This window comes from Dermacentor andersoni, chromosome 8, assembly GCF_023375885.2.
Source record: "Dermacentor andersoni chromosome 8, qqDerAnde1_hic_scaffold, whole genome shotgun sequence".
NCBI lineage: Eukaryota > Metazoa > Arthropoda > Arachnida > Ixodida > Ixodidae > Dermacentor > Dermacentor andersoni.
In genome coordinates, this window is record NC_092821.1 from 141,862,059 (window position 1) to 141,874,842 (window position 12,784).

General features: G+C 49.5%; 1 protein-coding gene across 1 annotated transcript in view; it reads right to left on the reverse strand.

The window, feature by feature from the left end:
* The window catches only part of LOC126526076 (uncharacterized), a 78,463-nt gene that overhangs the window by 25,815 nt on the left and 39,864 nt on the right, over positions 1 to 12,784 (reverse strand). Inside the window, exons 8-11 of the mRNA XM_072284135.1 lie at positions 8,163 to 8,310; positions 7,685 to 7,847; positions 4,837 to 4,955; positions 1,973 to 2,117 (exon numbers count right to left, since the gene is read on the reverse strand). Coding sequence (XP_072140236.1) covers positions 1,973 to 2,117; positions 4,837 to 4,955; positions 7,685 to 7,847; positions 8,163 to 8,310 — 575 coding nt within the window. The remainder of the gene's footprint in view (positions 1 to 1,972; positions 2,118 to 4,836; positions 4,956 to 7,684; positions 7,848 to 8,162; positions 8,311 to 12,784) is intronic.

A 12,784-nucleotide genomic window follows, 5' to 3' on the forward strand; every position in this document is an offset into this window, starting at 1 on the left:
GAGCCTGCTAACTCGCACTGGAGGTATCAGCCGTATCAGCGCTTTTGGACTGTCATTGTTCAAAGCGCTCGGCTATCGCTTCGACCGTCTGCTCCTGTTTATATATCTACCACAATAAATACCGCGACCTTGTCATTAAAACTGATTTTCGAACGACATTTTTGCCATTTCAAGAACTGCTGCTGCAACCAGCTGAAGCCAGTCATTGAAGTTGTCAAGACCTCGGGAATTCGCCAATCGGTGGAATTGTTGCACAGTAAATCGCTTTTTACTAGACAAAGAAAGCCTCCAGAATTCGAACGTTTCCATAGACTCCCATACTTAAAACTTCGACCGCAATTTGGAACGGGTTTCCGGCCGTAAGTAACGGTGCCGCTAGCATGAGGCATCGGGCTAGGCGCGAAGAGCCTATTTCCACGGGAATATTTTCAAAAGGTAGCTTCTATGATTAGCCATTTGCGAAAGTCGTCTCTATAGCATAGAAAACCGCATATTTTAGTCTTATTTGGCAAAGCTTTGGGCATCAGAAAAAGTTGACCTAGTGTCACAAAAGTTCCGCAAATAATGTGGACCGTGTGCGCAAAAAAAAAAAAGAAAAAGAGAAATCCGTGTGGAGTTGCACACTGTGAATCTTGTTCCAGCTAAATTCCACTACACAAGCGGAACATATTTCTCAAGATGTCACCTCGCTTGCAAATTTGCAGCGATTACATTTTTATTGTCCCTTTAAACTTAATTTGAAAGGAACTCCTGTGTACACCGTAAAAATATTTTCCACTTTTAAAAGTTAATAGGGCCGTAAATCTGTCTACACGTATCTCGCATTGCTGCACTCTCTTTTTGGGTGTAAAGGTGCGAGTTATAGACCGACTACACTGTTATGCACTTTACACCCTTAAAAGTGAATGCAGGCGTAAGTCCGTCTATACTGAACCACGTTTACGACGATGACGACTACCTCGATAGTGCGAGCGAAGTGCTGGAGAATAATACACCTGAACTAAGCCCTTGTTCTAATTGTCTCCATTAAATATGTCTCCCGCTCTGGCCTCCAGTGGACCGCGACAACATATAACACAGCCGTACACCCTTTTTGGGTGTAAATGTGTGAATATATAGACCGATTGACACCCTTATTCACTTAACACCCTTCAACGTGAATCCGGGTGTGAATCTGTCAATATACGACTCGGACCAGTATACCCATTTTTGGTGTAAATGTGGGAGTTATATACCGGTTGGCACCCTTATTCACTTGACACCCTCAAACGTTAATACGGGTGTGAATCTATCTATACACGACTCACACCAGTACATCCCTATTGGGTGTAAAGGTGAGAGTGAAATCAATCTACGACTTTACTCACTCTACACCTCCAGACACGAATACGGGTGTAAATATGTCTGTATACAACTCACACCAGTATACCCATTTTTGGTGTAAATGCGCGAATTATAGACCGATTGACACCATTATTCACTTTACACCCTCAAATGTGAATACAGGTGAAAATCTGTCTATACACGACTCCCACTCGCGCGCCCCTATTAGGTGTAAATGTGCGAGTTATAGATCAATTTACATCCTTATTGACTTTACACCCTCAAGCGTGAATACGGGTGTAAATCTGTCTATACACGACTCACACCCGTACACCCCTACTGGACGCAAAGGTGGGAGTTATAGATCAATTTACAGCCTTATTCACTTTACACCTTCAAAGGTGAATACGGGTGTAAATATGTCTATATACAACTGAAACCCGTACATCCATTTTGGATGCGAAGGTGAGAGTTATGGACCGATTTACACCCTTATTCACTTTAAATAATTTTTGCGTGCAAGAGTGTGAGCTATAGGCCGATTTACACCATTTCATGTGTCAGCATCTGGGGGAGGGGGTAAATTATCTTACTGTGCAGCTTGTTCTACTCTGGCGGCCAGGTCACCTGTTATGCTGGACGAACTCACCATGCTTCTGGTTTCGTCGTGCACCCTGTCAATGGGGTTTGGAGGAGAAATCCAATTTACCGGGTCGTTGTACGAGGCATCGTGCCACACGACGTTGTGCTCTTCCGTTGTGTTGCTCGTGCTGATTCCAAAGATGTCGGGAAAGCTGCGGCAAGAGGAAAGAAGCTCTGCGACAAGCCGCCATTTCTCTTTTGCAGGAAGTATCTCCGCTGTCAAAGAAGAAGAAGCTTTCGCGCTTGCGCGTTCGAACGAACGAGATTCTTTGGTGTTTCATATGTGTCAAATCAGCGATGTCATCGGGAGGCGCACGCCTTAGGGCGAGGGCTTCGGATTAATTTTGACAGCCTGGAGTTCCGTAACGTGCACCAAAAGCTCGGTAAACGGGCGTTTCTGCATTTCTCCCCCCGCCATCCTTTGTAATGCGGCCGCTGTAGGCGGTGTTTGATCCCGCGACCTCGTATTTAACTAGCAGCACGACATAGCCAGTAACCAACCAGGGCGGGTACAGTTGCGTGCTTACCAGCTCTTGCAAGTTTCTTTTTCGTAAGGGTTACAAAGGCCAATTTAAACATGGATAATTACTTTATAAGATTCTTTTCCTCATTGTAAAGCTAGCTTTCACAAGAAGCAGTTTGCCGAGCTAATGTGACAGTCATTTTTTGTAATCTGCACGTGCAAAAAAACAGTTCGCTGGTACTACGACACGGACCTATCAAGATGCGCTCAAGATGTCTGCGACTTCTTTTCACTCAGGGACCACCAACTCGATGTTGGAAATGCATCTTGACTAGGCATGACTTGAAAAAGTCGCAAGTTTCGCCCGAAAGGCGAAGCATCGATTGCGATAGCAAATTAGTCGGCAGCTATACGAAGCAAGAATAGTAGTTTTATCGGCCGTACAAGCTTGGAAAAAGATTCGCTTACCAAGAGAATTAACAAGCATGGTGTCAGCGCGCACAATCAAACACATCACACTCGTTGAGCACGGAAACTCGCTGTCGAAACGCTGGTGTGAGCAAGCGTGGCAGCAGCAGCGAGTGAAGTGACCTTCGTGCTGTCAATCACTTCAATGCAAGAGCGGCGAGAACACAGCGCGCACAAAAGTATGAGCCGTCTGCTGATCACTTTCAAGATACGGCGCGTGCGACCGCGCGCGGCATTGCAAAGTACGCACTTGCACGCGGATTCGAAGCCGCCCCCTCCCCCGTTCCTACCACGCTGCCTCCCCGCTTTCCTCCACGTATCCATGGCGCGCGAAATTGAGCCGCGCTTTTTAGTTGCCCTTGCGCCCGTTCGTGAAATACGCAGCTGCTGCCGGAGCACGACGCCACCATTCCCCCCCCCCTTTCCTTCCATTCCGCCCGTCCCCGTCCCCGTCCTCGACCTCGACCTCTCGCGCGACGAGGACGGCGCGAAAGAGGACGTTTGTTCTCCGCTTTCTTTCTTTGCGCGCGCCAGAGTGAACACCGATTGCCGGCTTCCCTGGCGTGCTTTCGCTTGCACGTACAGAATACGGCGCGGGGCGATGGTGTTATCGCTCTTGGACTTAATACGGAATATCACGGCGCCGGCGAAAATGCGGCTGGATTGTCCATATAATTACTATCGCAACAAAAAACGTAAGCCCGGCTGTCGTCACGAAACCATGCGAAAGAGAAAAAATACCCTGCACGTGCAGCAAACATTTTTGACTTTATTTGAACCGTGACCGGTGTTGCCATTAGTCGCGGCAAATAAGCAATGCAAGAAAGCAAACTTGCAAAAAGAAAGGCTTTATTAAATGACACACTCTTTAGAACTATCGTTGGCATGCACCGGCAAATCTACTTGGTTCCGACAAAGCTTCACTTCGAGGCACTATCTCCTCTGCCTGCGGTGGTCGTTCAAAAAATGACCCACATAGTCCCTTTTAACGGCCCCGTATGATCTCCCGTCGGCTGACGCCGGCATGTAACGCAATATAGCAGGGGAAACCGGAGAAAAGCAAGAGGAGACTAGGGGGCCTCAGCGCGTGCGAGGAGGGTATCGAGGAACCCTAGACGGGACAGATAAGCACCGCCAAAACTCGCTCGCACCGCGGATGCTGTTCTGCAGTACTGCGGACGGGCACGAAACTGCAATGGTGGACCCGCTGCTGGGATATACGGCTGCTACGACATCCTGACGCCTGCACGAGGTCCTGGGTTCGGTTACCAGCCGCAGTTCCACAAAGGGCGAAATGAAAAATACGCGCCTGTATACTTAGATTGAAGTGCAGGTTTAAACCGGAGCCCTCCACGACAGTCGTCTCTAGCAACCCCGTTGTTGCTTTGGGACGTTTTAATGTCAATTTCGGAAATAAAGAAAAAAAGAGATGGTGCTATGAACGGGGAGAACATTTTCTCGAGTTCCAAGGCGGTAGAAGTGCGATTCATGTTGCGCCGATAGCCAGTGCTTTGCGGCGAGCCTTTGCCTAAATGGGTGGATTGATTGACTGACCGGCTACCTGATTGGCTAATTGATACATTTGTATTACTAGCCAATTGCATTACTGATACACCTAGTGAGTGCTTCATTTGTTTATTGTTTGGTGAACAGACCGGCGGCATTCATAGGTTGACCGATATGCTGAAGTGACCGGAGAGTATATAGGCCGGTTGATTGACTTAATCGATAACTCTGTTCATTCCCGCCCGTAATCATCTGCACCAACACTGACAAGGGCAAGCAAATCGTGCTTTTCCCCGATGCTCTTGCGTTTCAGGAGACATCCGGAAGACGCTCAAATTTGCAGCAGCGAAAAAATAGAAAAAAATACGGCGCACAAAGAAAAAACTGAAGTCCATGTCAGAGCTCTCTCAGCACAGAAAGACGTTAATACTCACTTGATGGTGTGTATAATTTTACTCATGCTCACAAATTCATCTGGCCAGATACTACACGTGTGGATGAACTTCCAGCCTGGCGGGAGGACGCCGGTATCAGGATCCTTGAACATGTTAAACTGCAATGAACATGGCGGTCATACATATAGTGTATAAAGTAGCGTGTTGTGATTCTGGGGTGATTTGAACAAATAGGCATTTCATCGCCTTTCTTTCTTTTATGGCTGAGCGAACCGTGAACATGCCCTTGTAAAGAGCGTATAGCGGCTGGCTGCAGCTTGCTGCATTTATTACCGACTTTTCAAGGGGCTCTAAAGAGAAATATTAAGTAGGAAAGTTTAGGCTTCAGTAACAACGAATTCGTCCTTCGTAGCGACAGCGCAGGTTTTGTGAACCAGAAAGTGATCAAAATCGAAATGATGCCGCCTGTTGTCTGCTATATATGTGTTATACATCGCACACGACGCCAGCACTGATTGATACACAGAGAGCGGCATAGAGGGAGGTAACGTCGAAAACATGTTACCTTGTGCGTTTTGGCATGGTCATTTAAATTTGAGCAGCAGCATCGATAGATTCTGGCACACAGAAGACGATGATAGACTTCTAAACGAATAATCTATTAGTCTGGCTAAACTTGATATTTTCCTTCAGTGTCCTTTCAAATACTACGGCTAGCCTTAACAAACTGCGAAATCCTGCAAAAGAAAAGATTAGTTGCTCATAAAGTGTTCAATTTGAATTCATTTTTCTATACTAAGGCAATTCATATTAGAAAAAGCCACTTCAAGGCACGTATTGGTTTCCCCCTCTAATACCACCATTTCTTCAGCCGTCTCTCATAGGGCTCTAAAAATACTACGTAGATGCAACATACATATAGGGATTTCTTACATCGAAACATCGTCGAAGTGACTACCTAAAGAGGGGTACTGACACTGTAGTGTCTAGTTTCTTTCTTTTCTTTCTTTAAATGAAGGTCTGGTACCTCCAAACCACAGAAAAGATAGTGTTAAGCCTCAAAGCACCCTAAATAGTTTGCTATAGTAGCTTTCTCAGAGCCAACATCGGTTTCATTTCTTCTGTGTCGTGACGTCACGATACATAATGTGGTCACGTGGGAGCAGGATATGACATTTTGACACTTGGTCCAGGTCACTCGATCTTCCGCTGTGCTGCTACATAGGCCCTAAAGCCAGTAGTAGCACCCTGGGAGCTGACTTCACGACACAGCATCCTCCTGGCAAATTCAATCGAAACTGGCTGTCGAAGAGATGTTATTTGCGTTGCTCTGAGGCTTTGTTACTACTTTTTTTTTAGGGTTCAGTGGTCTAGAAGTTTCAGTCAACGCAACAACATGAACAGTCCGAAGTATCATATCGGTGCCTGTTGAATTAGCCATAAAACAAAATATAATGCGTTTAATTGTCCCCGTTATCATCAGCGCAACTTGTAAACCAATGCTACGCTAACGCTTATTCACCACTAACGCTTATTCACCTGCATTGGTCACAAGTTTAACGTTGCGCAACGAGTAGCATTTACGCGCTACACCATTCATAATAGAAACCGAAAAATGCGAACAGCCGTTCGTGCGAATACATACACTGTTAGACGTCACAAGGAAGGTGGCGTTTGCCGAGTTTTAGTGTGACGAGGACAGATCTATGCCGAAAGAAATACACTGTTAGACGTCACAAGGAAGGTGGCGTTTGCCGAGTTTTAGTGTGACGAGGACAGATCTATGCCGAAAGAAGTACGACGCGAAGGGACAGGGGTAATGTTTAGCATTCTACCCCCTCCCCCCCCCCCATTTTCTTCGTGCACCCTTGGCCAAAGTGAAACTAGCGCGACATGTCCTCACGCGATGGATCGTGCCTGTTCAGCAGGACAGCAGGAATGACCCGGAAATTCCGGGAAGGGTGTTGTCGGGCAACCCGGTTATATCCAAACAGCGAAAGGGGCCGTTCCACAGTTTTGTGAGACCGACGCTCTTTCCGCAGCCGACATTCAATAGAGACGCTTGAACGCCAAAGCTCTCTCTCTCTCTCTCTCTCTCTCTCTCTCTATATATATATATATATATATATATATATATATATATATATATATATATATATATATATATAGTGCATAGTGCTCACCGTTTTTTTTTTTTTTTTTGCTGTTGCTGATTTGGAGCCACGTAAGACCCCAAATCAGCCCAAACGTTAGGTTGAGGGACACAGACAGCCTCGGAGTTTAACGCGTCGCATAGGCGCCCAAAACCGGAAGTGCAGCGGAGTCTACGTAAACATCCCAGCCCGCGTGTAAATCTGTGCACCACCGTGACGTTCAACGCGCATGCGCGCTGCGGACGGAAGCGCTCCGCCGTAGCCGCCGCAGTGAAATCCTTTGAAGACGGAACGAAGCACCGAATAGAGGGCATGACGGCGCCCTTATTGGACTACCGATAACTACGCTTCTGCAGAACGCACTTAAACACATTTTGCTGCGAAACATTTTACAGATCCTGCTTCTTCCCGTGAAGTGCTGCTCACCACATCAATAAAAAAGTAGCAGGCCGGCCCCTTTGAAAAGAGCAAGAGAGAGAGAGAAAACAAAACATAACGTCGAAACTGCCGCGACAGTGCTTTTCCCAAATATCCCAGATGGTCAAAGTTCAACCGGCACACACCGCTACGTGATTCCTCGCGGTTCCAGCGTTGACTTCTTGGGGGGCCGCACTTGTAGGATCGCGGCTAGAAACAGAATTCCGCGGTTCCCTGCTACGCGACCCCCTTACGGCATTAGGCGAGCGACTTCATCAGGGACCTTCCGCGTTGCCACGTGCATCGTTAAAACTTACCCGGTATGTTTCGTTCGACTGGAACCAGCCCCTGTCGTTCCTGAGGACGGAGTTGATGATGGCCAACCCTTCAAATCTGGCGACGTCGAAGTAGACGGAAAAGTTCGAGCGTACGAAGGCGTATATCGAGTCGTGAATCTGTGCATACGTCCAGAGGCTATTCCTGCAACAAAATGTGTAATTGTAGCCTCTATCGGGAACACGGGCTGCCAGTGAACGACATCGCTTCTGCCGTAGCGTTCACAGCGCCGTCAAAATCTACGACGTCACGGTTAAACTGGGGCGAGGTGCATTTCTATTTTACAGCTTTTCTTGCTTACCGAGCCTCTTTTCGTCGCAATACTTGGTATCGAGCGAGATTAATTCACTAACGCGGGTGAAATCATTCGCCCTTCCCTTAAACGTCCCGTTATGGAAGAAGCGAGCCAGAGTGGGGCAATGAGTTTCCCCGAGAGAAAAAAATAAAGTGACTACTCACAGGATTCGCATGTACGTCATTCCCCACATGCCCAAGTAAAGATCGCCTTGAGGAAACTGCTTCCAGATGCGCCTGACTTGAACGTCACCCTTGAACAAGTAGTGCCCGTACTGGTAGCTGGTGTCCCAGTCGATCCGGCTTTTAGTCGCTGCGTGCCACAAACAAGACAATAGGGAGAACTCAAAGTACACATTTGCATGAGCTCAACAAGATGAGAGGGGACATTCACTTTGGTCACGCGATGCCGCGGGGCACCCAGAAAGGTGCGGCTGCTATCCCAGAGAGAGAGGCAGATAGATGGATAGATGGACGTAAGTAGAAAAATGCACACACAGAGACAGACATACAGACGTGCAGGTGGATAGATATATAGACAGATAGATTGACAGATAAATGAGTGCACGGACAGATACTTGGAAATATTTAAAGCGGGACGCAGTATATAATTTACGTACGAATATTTTAATTGGACATAGACCCCGGATCAATATGGTACCCAAACAATACATAATCAAGTATCCCTTTGTAACAGACATCCTTCTATAATTGATCACGCTCTCAACAGTAAAAATATTTGGCATTACAACAGGAAAATAAAACTAGTGTGGTGAAGAGGAAGACGAAGAAGGCGCTCTTGTGTCGGCTGTGCGCGTGATCAGCGTTCATCTACTGCCAGTGCTACTAGACTGTGCCTAGTGCCCCGTAATAAATCATCTTATTACATTTGGTGGAAGGTGCTGCACTCCCCGACCTCACCCTGGAACTTCGCAGCCGAACTTTAACATCTGCTCCAGCCGCTACTATGAACGACGCTCCCAACAATCCGCTTGGCGCATCTGCCGCTCCTGTCATGTGCGGCGCCGTGCAACGGCAACGGGACCCTCCTGTTTTTAGCGGATCAGGTGAGACTGACGTAGAGGATTGGCTCTCCACCTACGAGCGCGTCAGTGAACACAACAAGTGGGATGACCCGACGAAGCTCCGTAGCGTCATCTTCTATCTTGCTGACGTTGCGAACCTCTGGTTCCACAATCACGAACGGGAACTACAAACCTGGTCCGCTTTCAAGACTGCATTCGCGGAAGTCTTCGGTCGCCCAGCCTTGCGAAAACTCCGTGCTGAACAACGCCTCCGCCAACGCGCTCAACAGCCCGGTGAGACTTATACTAGTTACATAGAGGATGTCGTTGATATTTGCGCCCGCGTCGATTCCACCATGACTGAAGAAGACAAGGTGAAGCACATCCTCAAGGGCATCGAGGACGACGCATTTCAAATGCTCCTGGCGCGGAACCCTACTTCTGTCGCAGCTGTCGTCACTCTTTGCCAGAGCTTCGATGAGCTGCGTCGACAAAGGGTCCTTGCGCGCAGCGCTCTTGCACCTGGCGACTCTCTCTCGGGCCTCACGCTTCGCTCAAACACCACGCCAGCAGCATCGCTGTCTGTTGAGGTTAAGGATTTCATTCGTGAGGAGGTGGCGCGCCAATTGTCTATGCTGCCTCTCCACGATGGACCTCCCCAGCCTGACACATCTCTGGCTGCTCCCATGAGGCGGGCCATTCGCGAGGAACTTGCTGGGTCTTTACCTTTCGCCCAACCCTGCCCTCCCGTGGCTGCACCTCTGACCTATGCCGAAGTCGCCGCGCGACCTGCGCCGCCGACGTTCTCGTTTCCGGCGCCGATGCGACTTCAAGCTGCACCTCCTCCCGCGTCGCCTCCCGTTCCATCTCGACGCCCAGTTCAGACCTCTTGGCGCACACGCGACAACCGACCCATATGCTTCGCTTGCGGTGTCGCCGGCCACGTTGCGCGCTTCTGCCATCGTCGTATGCCACCTGCTAACGCTGCTGTCGCACCACCTGGATATGCCTATTCCCACGATCCCAGCGGGCATGCGATGCTTCCCGACCACGAGTTTTCGCCGCCTCCTCGACGCCCTGTCGGCACCCATCGTTCGCCATCACCTCGTCGTCGCTCACTTTCCCCCTTACGTCGCCGCCAGTCACCTAGCGAGGGAAACTAGTTGCTGCAGTTCCGCAGGCACGAACTGCAAGCTTCGCGACTTCTACAAGGCCTGCACAGTCGCCACGCAATTTATTGGATGTTTTGGTCGAAGGAACCGCCGCAATCACGCTTATTGATACTGGGGCTGCAGTTTCTGTTATCGACGAAAAGCTTTGTCGCAGCCTCCATAAGGTCACAACGCCGTTGTCTGGTATGCTTCTAAGCACCGCGACTGCGCAGCATATAGCCCCGCTCGCTCAATGCACTGCAAGGGTGGTCATCGCACGCATTGTCTACGTTGTTGAATTTCTCGTGTTATCATCATGTTCACATGACATTATACTCGGCTGGGACTTCTTGTCTCACCATCGTGCCGTCATCGACTGCGCCCGGGCCGAAGTAGCGCTTTTTCCGCTTGCCGATGCCCCGCTGCCTGACCCCTCTGAACAAAAAGCCTCCAAGCTCACTATTGTGTCCGATACGGACATACCACCCGACATGTGTGTGCTTGTGCCCGTCTCTTGCTCTACCGCGCCAGACGCTACAGTACTTTTTACACCGTCGCCGATTTTTCTACGTCGCAAGGCCCTACCTCTCCCATTTGCCGTCCTCACCACTGTGTCTGGATTATCCTCAATGCTTGTGTGTAACCCGTCTCACTACCATGTGACGTTACTGCGCGGCGAATCACTCGGTCGTGTTCAGCCCCTTGACCCGCTTCACATTCTCGATGTTTCCGACGACACGGCCTGTTATGAACTCGACGCCCTCACTTCTCCCGTGCCGTGCACATCATCATCATCATTGTCGTCGTCGTCGTCAGACGTTCTTGAATCTGTCGTAGACGCCGATCTGCCGCCTCCATATCGCCAGCAAGTCCTCGCGCTTCTTCAGAATTTTCGCTCGTCGTTTGACTGTGACCAACTATCTCTGGGGCGTACGGCAACCGTCACTCACAGCGTACATACTGGTTCCCATCCTCCTTTACGCCAGCGACCATACCGCGTGTCGACAGCCGAGCGACAGATCATTAACGAGCAGGTCGACGACATGCTGCACCATGGCGTCATTCGCCCTTCCCACAGTCCTTGGGCGTCTCCTGTAGTATTAGTACGCAAGAAGGACGGGTCAATACGCTTCTGTGTGGATTACCGTCGACTCAATAAGATCACTCGTAAAGATGTCTATCCGCTGCCTCGGATAGATGACGCCCTCGACTCCTTGCAAGGCGCGGAGTACTTCTCATCTTTGGATCTTCGCTCCGGCTATTGGCAAGTGCCGATGGCAGATGATGACTGTGAGAAGACAGCTTTCATCACGCCCGATGGCTTGTACGAATTTACCGTAATGCCATTCGGGCTCTGCAACGCGCCCGCTACTTTCGAACGTATGATGGACACCATCCTTCGCAACTACAAGTGGAAAACATGTCTGTGCTACCTTGATGATATCGTGGTGTTTTCGCCAGATTTCCCGACGCACCTCGTTCGCTTGCGTGAGATACTGACCTGCCTTACCTCTGCTGGCCTCCAACTTAACATCAAGAAGTGCCGTTTTGCTGCTCGCAAGTTAACAATATTGGGTCACGTTGTATCGAAGGACGGTGTGCTTCCTGACCCAGCCAAGCTTCGCGCGGTCGCAGAGTTTCCGACGCCCACTACTCTTAAGGCACTTCGCAGCTTTATAGGGCTCTGCTCTTACTTTCGGCGTTTTGTGCGCAATTTCGCGACTATCATCGCACCACTGACCAATTTGCTTACCGCTACCAACGGCATCTCCGCGTGGTCAACTTCCTGTGACGAAGCCTTCCAGCAACTACGTCGCCTACTTACTTCGCCACCGATTCTTCGACACTACGATCCCACAGCGCCTACAGAGGTACATACGGACGCCAGCGGTATCGGACTTGGTGCAGTCCTCGCACAACGGAAAGACGGCTATGACGAGTACGTCGTCGCGTATGCGAGCCGAACTTTAAAGAAGGCAGAAGCCAACTACTCAGTAACAGAAAAGGAGTGCTTGGCCATTATTTGGGCGCTCGTCAAATTTCGTCCTTACCTATATGGTCGCCCTTTTGACATCGTCACCGACCACCATTCACTTTGCTGGCTGTCCTCGTTGAAGGATCCGTCAGGTCGCCTAGGGCGATGGGCACTCCGCTTACAAGAATATGATATCCGCGTTGTCTACCGATCGGGCAGAAAGCACTCTGACGCCGATGCGCTTTCCCGATCGCCGCTACCTTCTGATGTGGCTTCCGTGTCTCCGCTCTTCGCATCCATGTCAGCCTTCAACGTCACTGATATGCCGGACGAGCAGCGTAAGGATCCCCTGCTTTCAACTATGCTGAATTTCCTCCACGACCCATCCGCCACACCCTCTTCTCGAACACTTCGTCGCCAAGCCGCTCACTTTACTGTCCGCGACAACGTTCTTTACCGCAGAAATTATTTGCCTGATGGTCGCAAATGGCTGCTGGTGATACCACGACACATGCGTTCTGACATTTGCGCTTATTTTCATGCTGCTCCTCATAATGGTCACGCCGGTGTTCTGAAAACGTATACTCGGCTAAGGCAGCGTTTCTACTGGCACGGCATGTATCACTTCGTGCGCCA